A 21645-nucleotide genomic window follows, 5' to 3' on the forward strand; every position below is an offset into this window, starting at 1 on the left:
AGCCAACACATGCTCCGTCACTCCCGCTCCGACCTTCTGCTCGCCACACTCTGTCCCATCCAGGAGGGGAGTCAAGAGGCGGCTACAGACGCTTTGGTCCAGGGGGTCCTTGTGGCAGGAGAGAGCCTGGCACACGTCCTAAACGGGGACACAGGGGGCCCGCTGGAGGGGCTAGTGTCCAGCCTTAACTGTCCCCCCGCAGACCACGGGGGCGCACACACCGCTCTGTGGGCACCGGTGGCCGGGGAGAATGGGCACAGCACACCTGTCCGTGAGCCCACGAAAATGTTTTCACTTCTTCTAAAATCAGCAGACAAAAAACGATTCTTTAGGTCAAAGCAGGTGTCCTCATATGTAACGTTAATACGTTTTGTTACAACAACGCGAAGAAAAAAAACTTTATATATTTTATAAAAACACTGATAACAATTCTCAGTATTCCGTATTGAGAAAGAGGCCCCGATAGGGCAAAGGTGCCTGGGGCCCATGGAAGTCCAGGGAGGAAGTCCCTCTTTGGGGAGCCGGCCCCCCTTCATCTCCCCTTCCCCGGCTAGCTCACACTCCTGCTATAGGATTCAATGTGGAGGGGACTTCCTCCAGGGAGCCCTCCAGGTTCCCATCGGATCGGAAGCCCTTGGTGACTGCCTATTTAAGTCCTGCGTCCATGGGTTCAGGGGCTCCACATAATCTGTGGGACACGGTCAAAAGGAAAACATGAGCACCCTCGCTCAAAATTTGCGCATTTTAAGAGGTGCCTGGCGGCCTGGCACGGCGAGCGCTCACAGGGCGCAGCGGGGCAGGAGCTGGGCGCGGGTAGAGGGTGCAGGGGCTGGGTGGCGGAGAAGCGGGACGGCCGGGACTCACCAGGTGCCCCCTGGTGAAGGTGCAGGCCACCGCTGCAGGGCCGAAGGCGACGCGGCACTGCTCGTCCGCGCCGTAGTGGAGGCCGGGCTGCGCCCGGGGAGGGCTCCCCGCGGCCCCGGCCTGCGGCCCGGGCGGGTCCCACAGGCAGCGCGCCCGTCCTGCGCTGCGACAAGGCCCGGCTCAGACCCCGGGTGCACACCGGGGTGGAGGGGTGGGCGCGGGCGGGCGGGCGGGCAGGGGGTTCTCAGCGCGCACCCCCAGCAAGAGCTGGGACCGGGCTCGGGCCCCGGGGGAGTGGAGGTGGGGCCCGGGCATCTGCCCGCGCCAGGGAGTGGGGAGGAAGAGGATGAGGCAGGGGAGCGGCGAGGAGGGAGGGGTGGCTGGAGGGAGGGGCGGGGATGGGGCCGAATTGAGGTGTGGGCGTGGAAACTGATGGACGTAAGAGGGTGCGTGGGAGCGGGGGAGAAACGGGATCGCGCAGGGAAGGGTGGCTGGAGGGAGGGGCCAAGGAGGACGAAAGAGGGCCCCGGAGGGGGGGAGGGGACAGAGCGCGATGGGGATTGAACAGAGGGCTGGGGGCACAGGTAGGGGTGGCCCCAAGTGGAGATAGGGCGGGGAGGGCTGCGCGGGTGAGGGACGCGGCTACCTGAGCAGGTGCAGCAGTTGCTGGCGGCTGCAGGCGGACCACGAGAGGTCACCCCTGGCGGTCACCGCGTCCTGGGACGCCATCACGTGGCCGCTGGGCCCACAGCCGCTCCGGGCGCGCCGTCGTGTTCCAAGCCCAAGCTGTCCGGGGGAGGCAACGCTCAGAGCCCTCGTGCCCCCTCCACCCGCCTGGAGTCCAAGCCTGGCCAGCCCTCTGGTCGGGTTGGAAGCCTTTGCAGACCCCCACGGCCTCCTGGCCCCCCCCCCACCAGCGAGCCCTGCCTCCGTTTCCCCCAGAAGGAGTGCTCAGCCAGCCAGCCAGGTGGTTCCTGCCTCTTTGGGCTAATAAATATCAAAAGGCGTTAGTGGCCCTTGGGTGGCTCAGTGGGTTGAGCCACTGACTCTTGATTTCCACTCAGGTCATGATCCCACGGTTGGTGAGATGGAACCCCCCCCCCCCCCTACTCTCGGGGCTCTGCACTGACAGGGCAGAGTCTGCTTGGGACCCCCTCTTTCTCTCTGCCCCTCCCCTGCTCATGTGCCCGCTCTCTCTCAAAAATAAATAATAAATAAAACATTTTTTAAAAGGCTTTAGGGCGCCTGGGGGGCTCAGTCGGTTGGGCAACTGACTTTGGCTCAGATCACGATCTCCAGGTTTGTGGGTTCGAGTCCATGTGGGGCTCTGTGCTGACAGCTTAGAGCCTGGAGCTGCTTTGGATTCTGTGTCTCCCTCTCTCTCTGCCCCTCGCCTGCTTGTTCTCTCTCTCTCTCAGAAATAAATAAAAATTTAAAAACCAGGAGAAAAAACAACATACGGTATAATCCTGATTTTGCAAATAAAAACTATGTGTGTGTGGGTGCCTGGGTGGCTCGGTCAGTTGAGCATCTGAATTTTTTTTATGTTTATTTAGAGAGAGAAAGAGATAGAGAGCGTGAGCAGAGGAGGGGCAGAGAGAGAGGGAGACAGAGGATCCGAAGCAGGCTCCGTGCTGACAGCAGGGAGCCCAGTGACAGGCTTGAATTCAGGAACCATGAAATCAGGACCTGAGCTGAAGTCAGATGCTTAACTGACTGAGCCACCCAGGGACCCGAGGGTCCAAGTCTTGATTTCAGCTCAGGTCATGATCCCAGGGGGAACGAGCCCACATCGGGCTCTGCACTAGCATGGAGGCCGCTTAAGATTCTCTCTCTCCCCTTCTGCCCCTCCCCTGCTCGCTTAAGCATGCTCAAGATTCTCTCTCTTCGTAAAATAAAAGTAAATATGTGTGTGTAAGACCTGATTATAATTACGTACAAAAGGTGAACGGATGTTACCTCTAAGGGCTGGGATTTGGGATAATTTTTACAGCCTGCTTTTCCTTTACCTGAATTTCCTAGAAAACATTTTCTAATTGCGAAGTCTGTCTTGCTTTTGGGGGGAGGAGGGGGTAAAAACAATTTTTTTAATCACCTGGTAATCAAGAAATAGCAGATTTCCCAGCCCTTGCCCTCCTCCCCCCCCCCAAGTCCACTGAGGTCAAGGGTACAGGTTCCTTCCAGCAGACTCCTACAGCGCTGCCCTCCTACCCCACGGCAGCCTCAACGTTCCCTCCTGGGAGCCCCAGTCGGCTCCTAGACCTCAGCTTGGGGACAGTATGCCTACCTGTGCCCAATCTCGTGGGCGATGGTGACCCCCAGGTCAAAGCCGGTATCCTCAGTGATGAGGCAGCTCCAGGAGGACGAGCAGACACCCCCCAGCTGGGTGACCCCCCGAACCTGCCGGTTACCGTCAGGCAACTCCAGGTCAAACCTTGGGAAGAAAAAAGGCACCAGGCGGGTGCTGAGGCCGGGCCGCCTTTGCAGAGGGGGGGTGGGGAGGGGAGGACGGCTCCCAGGCAGGCTGGCGTGCCCCGGGGGCGCTCGGCTACCTGGTGATGTAGAGGACCAGGTCGGCGTGCCCGGGATCTGTGTCGTCCTCGGGGTTGACCGTCCTGCTCCACTCACAGACGCTCAGCAGTGAGGCCGTGATGTTGGCTGTGATATTCGGAGCATCCTGGCGGTGGGGGCGTCACAGAGCCCGTGTTTACGGGACCTGCGCCACAGTGCTCACCACAACCCTGTCGCTGTCCGTGCTACAGACGGGGAGAGCGACAGGAAGAGATAGAGAGAGTGGAAATGGGGTTTGCAGGGACTCTGGGCTCCCAGCGTGGTGCCTACCTGAGGCTGGGTCAGGGTGAGCATCTTCACCACATGCACTCGGAACTCAGTCCCCAGGGAAGGGTCCCTCAGCAGCTCTGACCCCTGTGGAAAGGCAGGAGGGAGCCGTGTCTGGTGGGTGGGCGGGGCCTGGCTGGGGCAGGGCCTGGAGAGACTGCTCCACTAGCAGCGGGGGGAATGCTCGTCTCGGGGCTGGCGGCCAGCCACGGAGACGGGCAGACGTGTGCTGGTCCTCCTTGCTCACGGCTCAAGAAGGCCAACCACAAAGGAAAGAAAACCTGAAACCGTGGGGTGCAAATAATTAGGAGTTTAGAACACTCCATTCCAACGCGGTTTCCTGCTCACCAGACTCACCCCGTCCTTTCCCTTCTCTGTCCGTCCGCCTGGAACACCCTTCTCTCCACCTCGGCTTGTTTCACCTGCGCCTCTCCACGAGGCGACACCAGGGCCTCCCCTCCCTCCGCAAACCCTTTTCCGGGTTCCCCTGACAGAGCGCTGTCCCCACCACCCCCCAGCCAGGCTCCTGGCTCTCTCTCTCTCTCTCTCTCTCTCTCAGCACGTCTGCCAAGATGCCCATCATGGTTGACTGTCTGGTTATTTGCAGCAGCCTGTCCCTGAATTAGACATGCCCCCACCCCCCCCAGAGAGAGAGAGAACCCTGCCACCACTGGCCTCGGCTGACCTGAGCCTGAATCCGAGCTCTGCTGCGAACTACCCGTGTGCGCGTGATCCTGCTAACTAACCTTGGAAGCTCAGGTTCCTCATCTGTGCCACGGAGGTAAAGCCTTCCGTGGCTACTGGCGGACTCAGGAACGATGCCGCGGGCACAGGATGGGTGCCCAGCCACGACAGTGGCTGTCACCACGGGCAGCATCCGGGCAGGAGCCAGTCTGGTACCTACCACTGTCCCAGGTCCTCGTAAGACACATCAAGCGACCAGAGGGAGTACGGCTTGATGACCGAATTTCAGCAGAGTAAACGGGGGGAGGAACCCCCCCCCTTCCTGCCAAGCTTTCAGGTGACTGAAAGGAAGTGTTTTTCACCTCTGGGGCTGCAGGCAAAGACCTGTGGACTCGGGCCATGTCTGCAAGGGGACAGGACCACACGGGTGTGTCCGAGGCCCAGAGAACTGACAGCGGACAGAGTGGTCTGATGGCCTGGCGCTCTGAGCCCCGGGGCGGGGGGGGGGGGGGGGGGGCTTTTCCTTTTGCCCCAAACAGGTGGGCACACCTAAGGCTGGGCACAAAGTGGCGCCAAGCTCCGCGCATTCTTGGAGGGCGGGCTCTGCCTCCCTGCACGGCCAACTTGCAGACGGCGGCCGTCTCCTCGTCCCGCCCCCCACCTGGCACTGGTGTCCATCCCCCGACGCGGCAGACACTCGCCGGCGGCCCAGAGCAGTCACCGCGTGTCATACGTGTATTCTCAAACCGCCGGACACGGGGTTTCATGCAGTCCGTTAGGTTACACGCGAGCGTCAGGTTGTTGAAACACCCCTTTCTTTGCTTACCCTGCCCCCCGAGACGACAATCAGTGGGAGCCACTCTTCCCACGCCACCTTTAGCCCTAGAAGCCAAGGGAAGGGGGGGCCAGTAGAAACGGGGGTGCCCCCAAGAAAGGGAACAGGGAGGCCAGTGTGGGGCACCCCGGCTGGTGCCCGGGCAGTGCTGGCCGAGGTTCCCATGGAGCAAATGGACTTCAGGCCAGAGGCCAGACCTGAGGGGCCCTTGGAGAGAAGGGACCCAAGTAGCAAGAGGCGGTGGGGTGCACTAGGGAGCCAAGAGGGGTTCCAGGACCTCACCCGCCTCCACCGCAGGTGAGGGAGGGGAGGAGGAGGAAGGAAAGGACAGACCACACCCCTCCCCACCCCAAAGCCCTGGGCCCCGAGCATGACCCCAGCCTTGCTTAGGTTTACACCCGAGTTCAGCCCAAGTTCAAACTACCGGATAAGCCAGCCCACTCACATTCGGCCCCAAGTCCCCGGCGCGGGGCACCGTGTCCAGAGGCTCCCGAGCCCCACCGCTTGTGGTCAGCACCATCCAAGGGGTCCGCTCCCCAAGGAACACTCACCATGTTGAGGTTGGTGAGCACGTAGCGCTCAGTGTCCTCCTGGTGAGCCTGGTAGACGTCGGGGCCCACGGCCACCAGCAGCTCCAGGTGCAGGACCCTGCCGGCAGCCCACCTCCGGAGGCGAAGGCGAGGGGAAGGAGGACGGCCTGGTGAGGGAGGGGGCAGGGCTCAGAGCGAAGGTTCCGGAAAGCAGACAACCCATAGCTTTGGCCGCCCACGGCCAGGTCTTTCTTGGACTTGGAGACACGGTTGTGAGCTCTGTCCCTGCCACTTATCACCATGGGTTTATGGAGTCAGGGGGCCCAGTCCCCGGCTTTCTCATGGGAAAGGTGGGGAGCAGGGAATGCCTGCTCCAGGGCGGGTGGGCGCCGAGTGAGAGGGCCTGTCCCGGACCCAGTCTCAGCCCCTACCTCGGGCCCTCCGGGAGCTGGCCTCTAGGCTCCTCCGAAATCAACGGTCTCAGAGAGCAGAAGGGCCCGAGCTGTTGAAAGTCACTTTATGTTGGGACTGTCAGAAACAGTGGCAGCTGGCCCGAGAGGCTACTGGGTCCTGGATTTCAGCCCACCCCCAAGGCCAGGTCCCATCAGCGACTGGCCATTTCGGAGCATTGAAAGGACCAGGTGGCAGGGCAGGGCCCAAGGAGGGAGCTGTCGTGTGGCTTTTACGTCCTTGGTGTCTCCCCAGAGTCCCACACTGGCTCTGCCCCCTTGATGTGCCCCCGCTCTGGGCACATGCTGGAGAACAGGGTCATCCCGAGATGAGCCCAAGACAGGACCCTGGTTGCACCTGGATGCAGCTGGGGGCCCGAAGAGCAGGCCCGGGCAGCCGCAGAGCCAGCCATGCAAGCCCCGAGTGGCCACCTTCTGTCTTTGGGCCTCAGTGTTCCCATCTGTGGTCTCGGATGTCCTGCCAGTCCCGGAGCTGGGAGACCCCAACAGCGCATGTCTGTGAACGTGCTTTGTGATCGATGAGGGGCTGCTCATAGGCTGGAGGCCTAGCTGTCCCCCTCTAGGACAGCTGGGGGCATGGCCGATGGCCACATGTCCCCCTGGCCTGCCCGCTCCCCGGCATCCTGAAGAAAGATGGCTCAGCCGGGCTTGTGGCATTCTGCACAGCCACCTGGGCACTGGGGAGAGCTGGCCCTCCCCCAGAGCTGTCCCCCTCTCCCAGGAGCCGTACCTCGGATGACTTGGGGGGCCTCGGGGCCGGGCCTGTGGACCAGGTGGGGCTGCGCACGAACCCGGGGAGGCAGCAGCTCCCAAAGCCGCCTCCTCACCGGCTGGACGCGGAACCTGTCTGCGCCCACCAGGATGTCGCCCTCCTGGAGGAGAGACAGCAGACAGGCACGTAGCCCACCGGCCCCACCGAGGGACAGGGCCTCTCTGGGACGTCACGCTCACCAAGTGGCCTGAGCAGTAGGTGACCCTGGCCACCGCGCCCAGGGGCAGCAGGGGGCGGCCTCCCGCGAAGCAGGGATGGGGAGGCCGCCTCTCAAGCCGGAGGGAGGCGTTCAGCACGTGCTCGCTGGTGAAGGAGGCGGTGAGGAGGCTCCGCTCCGGCAGGAAGGAGAAGGCAAAGAGCTGTCCCAGGGCGAGCAGGGAGCAGCTCGGGGCCCTGCAGGGAGGCCCCCCGGGCCCATCCTCACAGATGCAGGTGAGCGGGGCCACGTCGAATTGCAGCACTGCGGGACAGAGGAGGCCACCTTGCTCCTCCCCTCCCCCCGAGGCTCAGCCCTCCGCGTCTTCCTGCCCTGGGGGGGGCCCCCCCCCCCCCCGGGAGGGCCCCCCCCCAACCGATCCGTTCCCTTTGGTGAGTGGGGCGCAGGGCTGGCCTGGAGCCCCAGAGGCCTGGGCTCAAATCCAGCTCCTCCCGGCACGCAGGGTGGTAGACTGAAAGTTTCCTCTCCAATTTGGGTCTCACCCCGGGGCAGACCAGCACTCAGCATGCGAGCCTCGCCCCAGAATCGGGTTTCCTGAGGGGTGGCCTGAACCCCAGCAGGCAAAGCAGGTACAGCCACAGCCTCTCTGGCCTTTACGGAAGAGCAGGTGCCCAAGGCCAGCCTCGCCACCCTTCTCCACCGATCTGCCTCACAAAGCAGCCCCCAGGCCCCAGGAGGTCCCACCCCCAATCCCCAGACAGCCCCGAGCAGTGCTCAATGTGCATGTGACCCAGGCCACAGGGAATTCAGTCACAGATGGGACATCCCCTACTGCTCTCCACCCTGACCGCTAGCCCACCCTGCCTCTGGTCCCCAACAGCCTTTACGTCAATGGCCTGACTTGGAAAGGGGGCTGGCACCCCAGCGAAGTCCGCAGGCATGGCCAAGAGCGACACGAGAGGCTCTGGCCGGAGCTTGAGCCAGCGCCTATCTCGTTTCTCACGGAAAGGATAAATAATTCCATTTCCGTCCGTGGCCAAAAGCCACAAGAGCTCCGGCAGCTTGGCCAGCCCAAGGGAGGCCCAGGGGCAAAAGGGACCAGCTAATTAGGAACCATTCCCTGGAGATATGGAGCAGAAGCCTGGGGTCAGAACCCCAGCTCGGTCCAGGACGCCCAGACCAGCTTTTACGGACTTGGCGGCAGCATGGAGTTAATTAGCAGGAACGATGCCAGTTTCTAGGACCTCCTCCCAAGCAGAGCTGAGATGCCCCCCCCCCCCCCCCCCCCCCCCCCCCCCCCCCCCCCGCCCCGGCTCGGTCGGGGAGCTCCCTCTGCTGAGAAAACGCCGGGACAGATACCTTCTAAGGTAGCATCGGGGCCAAAATAAGAAGTCACTTCCTCTGGCTCCAAAGCTTGGAGAAATTGCTGCAGGACAGAAAGCACAAGGGAGGAGAAAGGCGGGGAGAGGGGGTGGGAGAGGGGCAAGGCAAGGAGGAGGGGGAAACCAAGGCAGGGGTGGGGGTGGGAGGAGATCAGTACCGAGAGGCCGTTTCCTTCCTCGGTGCGCACGCTCTGTCCCCGAAACCCCAAGCCCAGATCCGCCCCTCTCCCAGTGCAAACCTGGAAGCTGAAAGGACACCCTCACGCTGCGCAAAGGCTGTTTGGGCACAGCTCCATCTCTCCTGGGGGGCACCCCCCTGCAGCACCCAGCAGAGCTCAACATTCCCAGCTCCTGCAGATTCACCCACCTGCTGGAAATCGGAGCGTCCCCAGCAGCCCAGGAGAAAGAAGGCAGAAGTGAGCGTTGCCCCCACGCATCTCCCCCAGGGGCGAGGCTCCCTCATCCTCAGGAAAACCAGCCTGCTCGGAGGGAGAGAGCCTTGTGACTGGAAATCTGGCCGGTGTGGAATGTGGCAGACCCTGGTGGGCGGGAAGAGGAGGCTGTTGTTTACTCTTGGGAGCTTCCTCCAGGGGCAGGGGCCACGGGGGTGGGCAGCCTGCAGGCCCTTGCCCTAGGCTGGTCCTTGGTCTGGATCCTATACCCCGGAGCGGGGCTGAGCCAAGCAGCAGAGTCTGGAGGAGGGAGCATTGGACTAGGGATCTTAACAGACGTGGACCCAGGCGTGATTCTAGAACTGGGGCTGGGTTACTCACCCTTGGCTGGTGACAGGCTGCACCGGACACAGCAGCATTCCAGCCTCCAACAACCCGCTCACGTCCACGGACAGCCCATGATCTGCCCCGCTCTCCTGTCCTCAATTCCCCTTGTCAACCTAAAATTGTCCGGAGGTGATAATTACACAAGCCCATTTATCTGGGATCAAAGAATGGCACTTCAGGCCACGGAGATTTGGGTCACAATCCAAACAGTGCCCCACCAGGGAGCCAAAGTCAGGGGCCTTTACGGCAAAAGCAGGCTCGCTCGTGGGCATTGCTTACAGAGAATTTCACACTGGCGTTGGTGGCCGCAAGTTAAACCCGTGTAAGACACACCTCGACTAACGCTGTCAGTAAACAACCTCTCGCTAGCTGATTGCAAGGGTTCAGGCTCGGTCCTTGGAACATTGGCACTTCGGCCCAGTTCAAAAGTGCATGGTTCCCCCGGTGAGGATGGCGAGGACGTGAATACGGCCCATCTCCTTAATGGACTCCGGCTCTACTTAAAGCCCCTTGACATAAATGGCCCCGTCGCACTTCACCCTCCGCGCCCAGGGCAGATGCCCGGCCCCCCACTGAACTCACTCCTCACCCCCCCCCCCGCCCCCGCCGGCCAAGGACCGTCACAGAACCAGGTGAGTGGCACCACATGTCACCGACTGCTTGGCAGCCCACTCCACTTAATGGAAGGTTCTCAGCCACCCTCTCCAAAGCACTGTTTCACACTCCCTCCCACCTCCAGGACATCGCCCCCCAACTCCCCTGACAGCTAGAGGGGGATCTCAAGGTCTCCTGGCTTCTCCTCCTCTTTATCAGGGAGGCTGCCCCGACGCCATCCTGGGCCAATCCGCTTGCCATTCCCCGACCACACCTGCAGGACCGTCTGAGGCTCTCTCTGTCCATCCTGCTTTTCTGCCTTTCCCTTTCCCAGGTATTCCATCCTAATTCACACTGCGCACTCCTGACTCGCTCTGTGACTGCTCTCCGGAGACCCGGATGGACACACGCCCCAATCCAAGCTGCATCCCTGCCGGTCTGGGCATCTGTCATGGGTTCCCGCTGGCCTCCCTGCTCTCTCCCTCACGTCCTCCCCATCCCATTTCTCTTAGAGCGGCAGCGACTTGACTTTAAGAACTCAAGTCAGATTGCATCACCCCCCAGCTCTGTAACAATCGATGGCTTCCCCTTGCCCTTAGGGTAAACCGTCCAAACCCCTTCCTGAGGCCTCCAAGGCTCTGTAATCACAGATCAGACTGGCCCCGGCCATCCCTCCGCCTGCATCTCTAAGCCTCTTCTCCCTGCACGCAGAGCCTCAGCCACACCAGCCTGCTTCTCACTGTCCAGATACTGCTCTTCCCTCCGAGCCCTGGCTTTACGTTCCAGTTTCAGCTCAAATGTCACCCGCTCAGGAGGCCTTCCCTTAGGACCTGATCTAAGCGACCTCCGGGTAGGGTTGTCACATTTAGAAAATAAAAATCGGGGCACTCTGTCAAATTTGAATTTTGGGGAAACAGAGAATACTTTTTGTTTGGTTCAGTTGATGTATGCCCCAAATAGTGCAGCTCTTGCATCGGACACATTTATACAAGAACTACCCTTTATCAGAAATTCCCATTCCCCCGGGCCCCCTGCATTTTGTCTGGTAACCACACCCCTGGTCACCCTCTTCCCCAGCATCTCGCTTTATCACCTTAGCGACAGTTACCCGCATCCAGAATTACCTGGTTCGTTTGTGATCAGTTTCTCTGAAAACCCCCCCACCCCCGCACGACACACATACTCACGGCGAAGCTTTAGGGAAGCGAAGGCGTCATGGGCTCATCAAGGTACCGAGGGGCCACGCAAGGCGTGCTAGTGATTTATTACCACCGCTGTCGCGCAAACTAATACGCAGCGTTGTCATCACGCTTTCTCACTGCTGCCGGACGTGGCTCAAGTGCTTCTGCAGCCCCAGGGCGCACGTGCCGCTCTACCAGCGCTCTGGGGCCCTCTTTCCGTCTCGCGGCCTCAGTTTCCCCACTCGGGGAGGGAGGGGCGGGGCCCGCGCGCCTTTCGCTCCGCTACCCGCCCCCCCCCCTCCTCCGGCGGCTCCCCAACCGGGGCCCGTCCGCCCAGCGCCCCCTCGCGGTCGCCTGCGCCCCCGCGCTCGGCCGGCCCAGCTGCGGTGCTACACCGACAGCGGCCCCCCAGTTCTTTTCCGGCGCACGCGTATCTCGTCCCCCGTCCCGGCTCTCGGCAGGGCCCCGGGCCTACCCCAAGCCTACCCCAGGTCATGGACCCCGGACGCCGCTCCGGGGTGGTGGCCCTTCTCCCAGGCGGGAGAAGAGCCCCGCCCTGCTCCCGGCCGTGCGGAACCAGGAAGGGAGGCCCGGTTTCCAGCCGGTCCGGAGAGAAGAGCACTTCCGGAGGCCGGGACGCACGTGCCGGGGCGCGCGCGGGGTCGCTTCCGGGGTCCCGGAGGCTGGTGTCTCTCGGGCGCTGGGTGGGCAGAGCCCGGCCGGGGGCGGGATGGCCAAGGCGCTGACCTCCAGGCGCGCCCCCGGCGACCCCGTGGCTGAGCCGGGGCTTGGCAAGAAGGTAGCTCGGAAGAAGAGCAGGAAGAGGAGATTCTGGAAAAGCCGAGGGCGAGAAGCGAGCAAGACACCGGGCTGCGGCCCCGGAGTCGCCGTGGTCCGACCTCCGAAGGCGCCGGAGGACTTTTCCCGCAACTGGAGGGCGCTGCAGCGGGTGAGGTTTGAGGGGCCGCGCGGACGGAGGCAGAGGAAGACGCGTGGGGCCGCTGTGCGGGCACATGGCGGCAGAAACCTTGCAGACAGAGCCTGTCGCGGGAAGGTTAGCCTGTGAGGGTGGACAGCGAGTCCGCGGGAACGTGATAGAACCGGGGTTTGTGAGTGAGTGACCTTGATGGCAGCTGCCCCCCGGGGTACTGATCTCTGAAAATGCGCGGACTCGGCCGGTAGATCTACACGTGTCTTGTTGTTTAACCCCCACACCAACGGTGTGCGGTGGACGCCTGTGTCGTCTCCTTTTACAGACGAGGAAGGGGGCCCGGAAAGGTTAGAGAAATTGTCCAGGACTGCAGCCGGGTGGGCAGAACCGGGTGTCCCACACCAACAGCCACTGCTCTGAACCCCGTGTGGTGCCCTACTGCCTTTCTCCGCACGGGTGGCCGGGTTCTTCGTGGAGGTTTCTTTTTCTTTCTTCTTAAGTTTATTTACTTACTTATTTTGAAAGAGGAAGAGAGCGCAAGCGGGGGAGGGGCAAAGAGAGAGAATCCCAAGCAGGCTCGATGCAGGGGTCAGTCCCATAACCCTGGGATCGTGACCTGAGCCGAAGCCAGGAGTCGGTTGCTTAACCGACTGAGCCACCCAGGCCCCCCACGTGGCGGTTTCTTTCCGCCCGATGCTGTTCCATGCCATTCAGTCATCAGTTCTCTACGCCTTCCTCGAAGCGAAGCTGGTGTTGTCGTCGCTGTTTTCCAGGTGAGGAAACGGAGGCACAGAGCTTGAGGAGTTTGGCCCGGTGTCACAGAGCTAGTAAAGACACGGCAGATCGGGGTGCAGACTCACCCTTCCAAGCGGGAGTTTGTGTTCTTTGCTACCACCGACCCTCAGAGTCTTCCACAACGTCTTGGGCTCTGTTTCGGAGCCTCGGGCGATAGGGAAAAGCTGCTTGAGCCTCTTAATACGGCCAGTGTCGTAGGGATGGGAGATCCTAACCGCCTGTCTGGACGGACAGGACTGAGGAGGCTCCTTCAGGCAAACCCAGGGTTCTGGACAATTTCTTGAGCTGTGGTTCTCCTTCCCTCTCTTTCAAGAAGGTAAAGCAAAATCAAGTGAGTGGAAAGGAGATTTATCAGGGGGGAAGCTTGTGTTTTCTGTACGTTCTACAAAAAGTAAGCCCTTCCGTGGTTAAACGTCGCAGGAACAAGTAAGTAGAAACCCACGTTGTCTCTCAGCTCGGTGCTACCTCCCAGGGTCTTAACCGCGGTTGAGAACCGCCGTGCTGGGGGCTGGGGTGCGAGGGAAGGGACACGACAGCCCTGCTTGCCTGAGCACAGTGTATGGCTGCCGGCAGCTCTTCAGCCGCCACGGGCTTGAACCCGTGGCTTGAACCAAACTCTTGGTTGAACACACGCCCCTCTCTCTTCCTGAGACCCTCGAGGGGTTTGTAAAGGATCTGGCTCCCATCCCCCCTCCGCCCCCACTTTGTTGGCCTAGTGTGCGCAGGAGGGAGCTCTAACACGAGCCCTAAGCAAACGGGAGAACAGCTTGCTCACCATCCCTTAGGCGGAGTGAAGTCATTCGGGAGGCACTTAAGGTGTTGGACAGGCGTTTAAAATTTTGTAGGAACGAGGCAGCAGATATCAGATCATGCCTTGTAACGAGATAAGCAAAGAAGACCATCTCACCACAAGTGACCAGGTGTGAATGAGAAGGGCTTTTGCCAAACTGTCCGATAATGGATCTCAGCGATGCCCGTAGGGGTAGACGGGGTGTATACACACGTAAGTTTTTCAGTCTCTCGTGCTTGCTTTCCAAATTAAAACGTGTCGTGTATTTTATTTTGGGTCCTCTTAGCTCCTGAAACAAAAAACACAGGCCCCGGAAAAGCCTCTTGTTATCTCTCAGACGGATTCCAAAATACAGCCCGGAATTATCCAACCGAACAGAAAAGTCGTCCCAGATAAAGCAAAGAGAAGTGAGACGGGGCCAGAAACAGCGGCCCCAGCGGCCACGGGGGGCTCTGGTCCTTCAGTACCTCCAGTGGGCAGGAAGGCGCCGGCTCCCCGCACAGAGGTCAGCAGAGCGGGGCACGATGGGAAGGGAGCCGAGAAAAGGACAAATGATGATACTTCTCCGAAAGGAGGAGACACCAAGCGCAAGAAGTGGAAAGCTAAGGAGGTGACTGTGGCCTTGACTCCGGCCCTGCCCACCGAGTGAGTACAGGGGGTGTGTCCGCCTCCCTGTGCTGCGGGCGGCCTCGGTCAGCTCATCCCTGAGCATCTGTCTCCTGGGGGAGGCCTGGGGGGCGGGGGGGTGGCCTCTCCGCAGTCTCTCCATCACCTCCTCCCAGTGCTGTCTCTCCGTTTACTAGTTTCCCCCAGGACAGAGGCGTGATGAGGGCAGGGCCTGTTTGGTAACCGCTGTATCTGCAGGGCTCAGCGCAGAGCGAGGCCCTTAGGCCTCCGGTAAAGATTTGTGGGGTGAACGGAGGTCAGAGCCAGAAAGGCCCAAGTCTTGCCAGTCAAGTGCTTTGGTGGGGTTCCTCGTGGCCACCTGTGGTGCTGGGAGGCGGGGCTTGCGAGATGGGAGGGGCTGGCCCGAGCACCCTGTGGAGGTCACTCCCACGGGGAGGGCAGGGGCCCGGGGTCAGTGGCTGCCTCCAAATGGCTCGGCTGGAGGCAGCGCAGGAGTTCGTAAGTCAGGCTGCTGGCGAGTTACCTGGGCACCGAGGACATGGTTGCCGAAGCTCCCAGGAGAGAGCGGTGTGAGCGCCGGCCACGTGTCGCTGTGCCGGTCCGCTCTCTGGAAACCCAGGGCCCTCCCCCTGAGGCCGGCGGTCCGGCAGGAGAGGCGGCCAGACGGAAGCTAGGCGGGTAATTCTGTGAGTGTGGGCAGGGTAAATCCGGTGAGGACAGAGCTCGTGGGCGCGAATGGCCAGAGGAGTGTGTCCACCCAGCGGGGTCAGGAAGCGGTTTCTAAGGAGGTGACGTTTAGCTGCGCCCGGGAGGCAGTTCACCAGGCAGACGTGTACGTCCTCGCGTGGGCCTCTGTGTGGGCTTGGTGTGCAGGTGCCAGGGGTCGCCAGAGTTTGGGGAGGGGGGGGGCTCGGGGGCGTCTGCGTTTCCCTTTTATAGTCGTTGTGTGTATTTGTGTCTCAAGCGTTCGGTGGCGAGCTTCCTGCTCTCTCAGTTCAGAAGAGCGCGTTAGCAGCCGTCGCCCGCAGCCCGCGCGTCTGTGCTCTGTGTTCTTGGTGTTTCTCTGTGGTTCCCGGGTTTTGGGGTAGCGAGCGCGTCTCCCAGTTAAGAAAAGCGGCAGAAGGACCGCGCTGAACCAGTAGCAGGGGCGGCGGTGTGGGCCCGACCGCGGGAGCCCCTCCGCTGACGCCCGGTCCCTCTGCCTTCCAGGGAAGACATCTGGTTTGATGACGTCGACCCGGCGGACATCGAGGCGGCCCTGGGCCCGGAGGCGGCCCGGATAGCAAGGAAGCGGCTGGGGCAGAGCGAGAGCAGCATCACGCTGGCGAAGGAGCAGGCCTTCGGCGGGTACGTGGGGCCGGTGCCCAGCCGGGGAGGGCGAGGGTCTCGGGCAGGGGCTCCCCCCGCGCCCCTAGCCGAGTCGGGCAGGCGCCGCCCCATCCTACGAGGAGCCCTGAGAGCCAGGCCGGTCTCTGGATGGCGGGGGGCGCAGCGTTGAGTAAGTGGGACCTTTGGCTCCCTTCAGCCTGACTAGAGCCTTAGCCATGGACTGTGAGATGGTGGGCGTGGGCCCCAAGGGGGAAGAGAGCATCGCCGCCCGCGTGTCCATCGTGAACCAGTATGGGAAGTGTGTTTACGACAAGTGCATCAAGCCCAGCCAGCCGGTGACGGACTACAGGACGGCGGTCAGCGGGATACGGCCGGAGAACCTCAAGCAGGGTGGGTCCTCCCTGCTGGCGAGCACGGGAGAGGCAGTGCCTGGGTCCCTTTCTCCCCATTTATTGTTATTAAGTTTATTCATTTAGAGGGGGTGCGAGCAGGGGAGGGGCAGAGAGGGGGAGAGAATCTCAAACAGGCTCTGTGCTTTTAGCACACACAGGGCTTGAACCCACGAACCATGAAATCGTGACCTGAGCCGAAACCAGGAGTCAGACTAAGCGCTTAACCAATGGAGCCATCCAAGAGCCCCCTCTTTAAGTTACTACTTTATTTTTTTGAGTAATCTCTCCACCCAAGGTGGGGCTTGAACTCACGACCCCGAGATCAAGAGTCGCACGCTTCTCTGAGCCAGCCGGGCACCCCCTGTCTCTTCCTTTTGTCCCCTTTCTGTTCTGGAGCATTGGCCACAGCAGGAGCCCCAATAGTCCTACGTCTCCCAGGGTGACTGTTTTCAGATGGCTCTCAGGCACATCTGTGTCTTCACCCGTGTGTCATTTGGCAGTAGGGACCCAGAGAGTGTGCCGGCGTGGGGGTGAGGAGGGAAGGTGGGGACAGATGGGAGGGTCTCGTGGATCTTCGCGAGGACCTCGGGAAGCCACGGGGAGGTCTGAGCAGTGACAGGCCCGGCTCAGGTTTCCACAGGTTCCCTCCGGCCGTGGGATTGAGAAGAGACTCGGGCCATGAGGGTGGAAACGGGAAGAGGGGGCATGTGCCGCCGGTGACCTGGTCATGGTCGGGGGGCGCCGTGAGAGGTGACAGGACGTGGCCCAACTCCGGGTGCACCCTGAAGGCGGAGTCCGTGGGGCCTGCTGGACTGGCCGTGGGGGAGGAGTCACCCAGGGCGACTCTGAGGTCAGGGACCTGAGAGGTCCCGAGGCCACTGCTTTCCCTGGCCCCCGCGGCCTCCTTTCTCTGTGCCTCTCAGATCCCCTGTGCACACATAACCAAGCAGGCGGTGCCCCGGCCTGACCGGTCCCTCCGGCTCCAGGCTCGGTCAGGTCCTGCTCAGCGTGGGCTGCCTGGACCCGAGCTCTCCTGTCCGGGGGCGGGCACGGTGGCTCCGAGCCTTCCCTTGGCGGGGGAGGGAGAGGACCAAGGGCGTCTGCCAGGAGAGCAGGCGGGGCTGCCTCCGGAGCCGGAGGTCTGGGGGAGCGCTGCTCGCCGTCTGTGGCGGGGGACCAGTCTTGTTTTTACCTCCGGTCGGAAAGCACGGAATCTAAGACCGATTCTCACTTGAGTCAGCAGTAAAAACGACTGTCGGGTCGCTTCCGAACGGCCACTCTGCTCCCTGCCTCTGTCGTGGCCGTGGCAGGTGTGATGGGCTCGGCAGCGTGGCACGCGGCGCTAAAAGCCACCTGTTCGTTCTCGTCAGGAGAAAACTTCGAAGTTGTTCAGAAGGAGGTGGCGGACATGCTGAAGGGCCGGATTCTAGTGGGACACGCGCTTCATAACGACCTAAAGGTACCGCTGCCTCGTGCGGGCTGCACCCCTGCCGTCGCCCACACCGTGTTCTGGACGCATTTCAGTGTTTGGTTTGTGGCGCCTGGGTGTCGGGCAGGCCCCCCAACAGCGTCAGACGCCAGTCGTCCAGTTCTCCCTGTGTCCTGGGGGAGCGCTGGGTGTTTCTCGGTTCTTCAATTTTTGTTTTTAACGTTTATTTATTTTTGAGACCGTGAGAGACAGAGCGCGAACAGGGGAGGGGCAGAGAGAGAGGGAGACACAGAATCCGAAACAGGCTCCGGGCTCCGAGCTGTCGGCACAGAGCCCGACGCGGGGCTCGAACTCACGGACCGTGAGATCGTGACCTGAGCCGAAGCCGGACCCTCGACCGACTGAGCCACCCGGGCGCCCGTTCGTGGTTCTTTAAAAGGCGTCCAGTGGTGCTCCTTTTACAGGAGGTGGACCTGAGGCTCTGTGAGTTGAGTGACGTGCCCACAGTGCCCACGTGGCAGAGCCGGCCGCAAACCCAGACCTGGGGCCAGGTGCCTGCCCACTGCTCTAGCGCGCTCCACGTGGACAGAGCCAGGCAGCCACTGCCGCAGCTCCGCCCAGCTGGACGGGGCCTGGTGCTCCTCTGAGGTCAGAGCCACCGTCCGTGGGGACGCGTCCCCCGGCGGCCGCTCCCTCCCAGCCGGCCAGTGCAGCAGGTGGCACGTAAGCTCGTGGGTCCACTCCTGGCGCCCTAGGGGCCATGTGCTCGGCCTCTGCCCCCGAGGGTCTCTGCTGTGGGCGGGACTGGCCCGCCTGTTCTGAGGAGAGCCGCGGGGCAGGCGGGTGTCCGCGGAGCCCTGGAGTCCTCGGGTGTTTCAGGCGTCGCCGAGCGTTGGTCTTCGTGGCCTTTTAAAGTAACCCGGAAGTGCTGAAATGAATATAGCGGGCACTCTGCCCGCCGAAGTCTCAGTGGCCCCCTCCCTGTTGGGCCATGCTGTCTCCTCACACCTGCTCCGTCCCTGGCGACTTGGGCAGGCTCGTGTCCGGCGGTCTCCTGAGACCGTCCTGAGGTCGCGAGATGAGCTGTTAGAGCACGTTCTCCGTAACTTCCCCGATGTGCGACACCCACTCAGGACACAGGAGCGCAGTGGTTGCTGGATAATTGATGGCTGTCGGTCTCTGGTTTCCGTGGTTTCGAGATTGTGTTTCTTTTTTTTAAAAAAAATTTTTTTTTAACGTTTATTTATTTTTTTTTTTTTTTTTTTTTTTTTTTTTTTTATTTATTTTTGGGACAGAGAGAAACAGAGCATGAACGGGGGAGGGGCAGAGAGAGAGGGAGACACAGAACCGGAAACAGGCTCCAAGCCATCAGCCCAGAGCCTGACGCGGGGCTCGAACTCACGGACCGCGAGATCGTGACCTGGCTGAAGTCGGACGCTTAACCGACTGCGCCACCCAGGCGCCCCAACGTTTATTTATTTTTGAGACAGAGAGAGACAGAGCACGAATGGGGGAGGGTCAGAGAGAGAGGGAGACACAGAATTGAAACAGGCTCCGGGCTCTGAGCTGTCAGCACAGAGCCCGATGCGGGGCTCAAACTCACGGACCACGAGATCGTGACCTGAGCCGAAGTCGGCGCTCAACCGACTGAGCCACCCAGGCGCCCCTCGAGATTGTGTTTCTACTAACGTGGTTCTTGCTGTTGGGCGGCGTCTTTAGTCCGTGTGAGAGTTTTCCATCCCAGGTCCAAGTTCACGTCCATACCTGCTTTCCCGTGTGTGTCACCCGTTAGGATTCCTCGTGAGAGGCTGTTTGAAAAAAGGGGGTCCCACCGCTGCACGCCGACAGCGGCTGTGACCGTCGCTGTGTTGTCTTCCAGGTGCTGTTTCTTGATCACCCAAAAAAGAAGATTCGGGACACGCAGAAATACAAACCTTTCAAGAGTCAAGTGAAGGTATTTAAATAAGCATGGCTGTGTGCTTCGTAGTTGTTGGCTGGTTCACGTGATGGTTGGTTTCGGGCGGCCTTCTAAGTTTTGAAACTGAGAAATGTTTAAAAACAAAAAACAAAACAGAGTTTTACCGCACGTTGCCCTTTAAAAGTCGGTGTGACCAAGGGCCGGCTACCCCGGTCTCCACAGGGAGGCCCCCAGCTGTGGGAAGAAGCTGCCCTCGGATCTGCTGCAGAGGGAGTCGGACACGCAGACCCCTTTCCAGGCCCTCCCCTGCGGGCAGACCAGGGTGTCACGTGCCCTAGGTGCCCCGGGCGCTTCCAGTGAAGGCGCATTGGAGGTCCCTGGGCCGGGGCTCAGTAGGTGACCCCCCTGCTGAGGCCTCCACCCCAGCATGGCTGCGTGCTGTCCCCCGGCAGAGCGGAAGGCCATCTCTGAAGCTGCTCGCGGAGAGAATCCTGGGGGTCCGGGTGCAGCAGGCAGAGCACTGTTCGGTAAGTGTCCTGGGGTGACAGTCCTCGGGACTGGGGGCCATCCCTCACCTTGTGGCCAAGGCACTCTGTCGGGCCCAGATGACTTATTTTTAGAAGGCCGCCGGTCCACAAAAGATGAAATGGTACAGCGGGCTCGTAGCGTGGCCGTTAAAGTCTGGATGTTTGTATGTAGCTCATCAACACTTACACACAAAAACCTGCCACATCACGGCCCTTAGGAGAAAAAGCCCCCCGTCTAGATTGAGGCCTTTACAGACCGTGCGGCCCGGGCCGGTTGTTCCCCTGGGCCTGGGGACAGGCTCCAGTGACAGGGCGGGGGGGTGCTGGCACCAGGCTGCTGGCCCAGGGAACCCAGCCCCTGCATCGAGGCCTCGGTCAGCCTCCCGCCGGACCCCCGCTCGCATCCGCGTGTCTGCTTGTTGCATCCCGTGGGTTGCTGCCCGATACACCTCGCGAGAGGCAGCAGGCCTGTTCCTGCCTTCCGCTGGTCCTTTCTTCCCCCGCAGGCTGGCGCATGAGCTGCCAGAGCCCCGCTGGGATCACACCCCCAGGTGGCTGCCCTGCTTGGCTTTCTCCTTGGCGTGCCCCGCGTGTGGCTCGAGGGCTCGGGTCGTGTGTGCCCTGCCCGTCGCCTGCTGGGACGGTCACAGTGGCGTTCTGTGCCCCCTAGATTCAGGATGCCCAGGTGGCGATGAGATTGTATGTCCTGGTGAAGAAGGAGTGGGAGAGTTCGGCCCAGGACAGGCGCCCCACGGCCCCCGTTCCAGACAGCCACAGCACCTCCCGTCCGCAGGCGGTTGTGACCACGCACAAGACAGCTCGGGTCTCCCCGTAGCGGCAGCTCTGTTGAAACATGTTCACCGTCCTGGCGGCAGGGCGTGGGGGCGGCCGAGAACTGCTTCCTCCCTCTGTGCCATCCCAGACCTGGCGCCCCTGCTGGGGGCAGGCAGCACGGCGGGGCTCTGTCCTGAGGACTGACGGCAAGTCGGGGGGCGTTCTGCAGTGTGCTGTCCCCACAGCGGGGTGGCATCTCTGCCGGGGATTCGCCGGGTCCCAGGAGCCAGGGGCACCCAGCATCCACTGGGTTTGTAGCATCTTCCTGGGAGGAGGCCAGTCCCCTTTCTTTCTGTGCCTCGGGTCACAGGTCACGTAAAGAACCCCACCGGACTCACGGGCCACACCCAGCGTGTGCAGTGAGCTGTGCTCCGGCCCCATCTCCCAAGTTTGCCGCGGCCGCCTTTGGACTTGGAGAGATTCTCTGAGGGTGCCGATCCTTTCTCACACCCCCAGCCCCACCCCACAGGTCCACCCGCCAGGTTTCAACTTGGGGTCAGGGCCCGCAGCACGGCGAGGGAGGCTCAGCTCGTCTGCGCTGGGTGACCATGGTTCCCCCCAGAGGCGGGTGTCCCTCCCCGTCTGGGACAGATGTGCTGATCCCCAGCTGTGGGGCTGAAGCACCGTGCGGGTCTGTCCCGGGTGTGAGGGTCTTTGAGAAGAGTCGGGAGCCCGGCATACGGCCCGGCTTTACCAAACCGCCTGACGTGGCACAAGGAAGCCCCGGACCCACTGAGGAGATTTAACACAGGCGGGCTTTTACTAGAGGTGGAGTGTGGGGAGGTTACTTTCCGCGTTTAGAGTGGTCTGAAAGGGCCGCTTTTTCCACAAGGGCCACGCTGATGGGTCCAGGGCCGAGGTCTGTGCGGAGCCTGCCGAATCGAGCCCCCGGGGCCCCACCGGTGCTCCACGCTGCCCCCAGGGCGCCTGCGTGAGCAAAGTGGAACCCCCCCTACACACAAAACCTAAGGAAAATGCCGCTCACCG

General features: G+C 61.6%; 2 protein-coding genes across 4 annotated transcripts in view; one reads left to right on the forward strand and one right to left on the reverse strand.

Annotated features, from left to right (window-relative positions):
• Positions 1 to 11299, reverse strand: part of ADAMTS13 (ADAM metallopeptidase with thrombospondin type 1 motif 13) — a 32249-nt gene extending 20950 nt beyond the window's left edge. The window contains 14 exon segments of the mRNA XM_042911992.1: positions 34 to 138; positions 865 to 1027; positions 1511 to 1619; positions 1622 to 1650; positions 3152 to 3298; positions 3417 to 3541; positions 3706 to 3789; positions 5773 to 5918; positions 6952 to 7093; positions 7173 to 7453; positions 8510 to 8576; positions 8900 to 9071; positions 9306 to 9424; positions 11093 to 11299. Of these exon segments, the coding sequence (XP_042767926.1) occupies positions 34 to 138; positions 865 to 1027; positions 1511 to 1619; positions 1622 to 1650; positions 3152 to 3298; positions 3417 to 3541; positions 3706 to 3789; positions 5773 to 5918; positions 6952 to 7093; positions 7173 to 7453; positions 8510 to 8576; positions 8900 to 9071; positions 9306 to 9343 (1608 nt within the window). The 5' untranslated portion in view covers positions 9344 to 9424; positions 11093 to 11299.
• Positions 11300 to 11699: 400 nt separating this feature from the next.
• Positions 11700 to 21302, forward strand: REXO4 (REX4 homolog, 3'-5' exonuclease). Of its 3 annotated transcripts, none has more exons than XM_042911982.1 (8): positions 11700 to 12035; positions 13889 to 14247; positions 15439 to 15576; positions 15755 to 15948; positions 17321 to 17409; positions 19259 to 19333; positions 19750 to 19824; positions 20495 to 21302. In XM_042911982.1, the coding sequence occupies exons 1-8, from the start codon at positions 11817 to 11819 to the stop codon at positions 20657 to 20659; spliced, it is 1314 nt and encodes a 437-aa protein (XP_042767916.1). In that variant the 5' UTR covers positions 11700 to 11816; the 3' UTR covers positions 20660 to 21302. The 3 variants fall into 3 exon arrangements, 2 of the variants coding, with proteins under 2 accessions (XP_042767916.1, XP_042767915.1); XR_006195682.1 differs by having other exon boundaries at positions 11717 to 12035; positions 19750 to 20375; positions 20495 to 20579; XM_042911981.1 differs by lacking the exon at positions 20495 to 21302 and having other exon boundaries at positions 11717 to 12035; positions 19520 to 19831.
• The last annotated feature ends 343 nt before the right edge of the window (positions 21303 to 21645 follow it).

Source organism: Panthera leo, chromosome D4, assembly GCF_018350215.1.
Source record: "Panthera leo isolate Ple1 chromosome D4, P.leo_Ple1_pat1.1, whole genome shotgun sequence".
Taxonomy (NCBI): domain Eukaryota; kingdom Metazoa; phylum Chordata; class Mammalia; order Carnivora; family Felidae; genus Panthera; species Panthera leo.

Excerpts from the sequence above, each read along its gene's own strand:
- REXO4 (XM_042911982.1), top strand. The coding sequence starts at position 11,817 with ATGGCCAAGGCGCTGACCTCCAGGCGCGCCCCCGGCGACCCCGTGGCT. Across the intron at positions 14,248-15,438 it reads ACTCCGGCCCTGCCCACCGA|GGAAGACATCTGGTTTGATG; the intron begins GTGAGTACAGGG and ends TCTGCCTTCCAG. Across the intron at positions 15,949-17,320 it reads GCCGGAGAACCTCAAGCAGG|GAGAAAACTTCGAAGTTGTT; the intron begins GTGGGTCCTCCC and ends CGTTCTCGTCAG.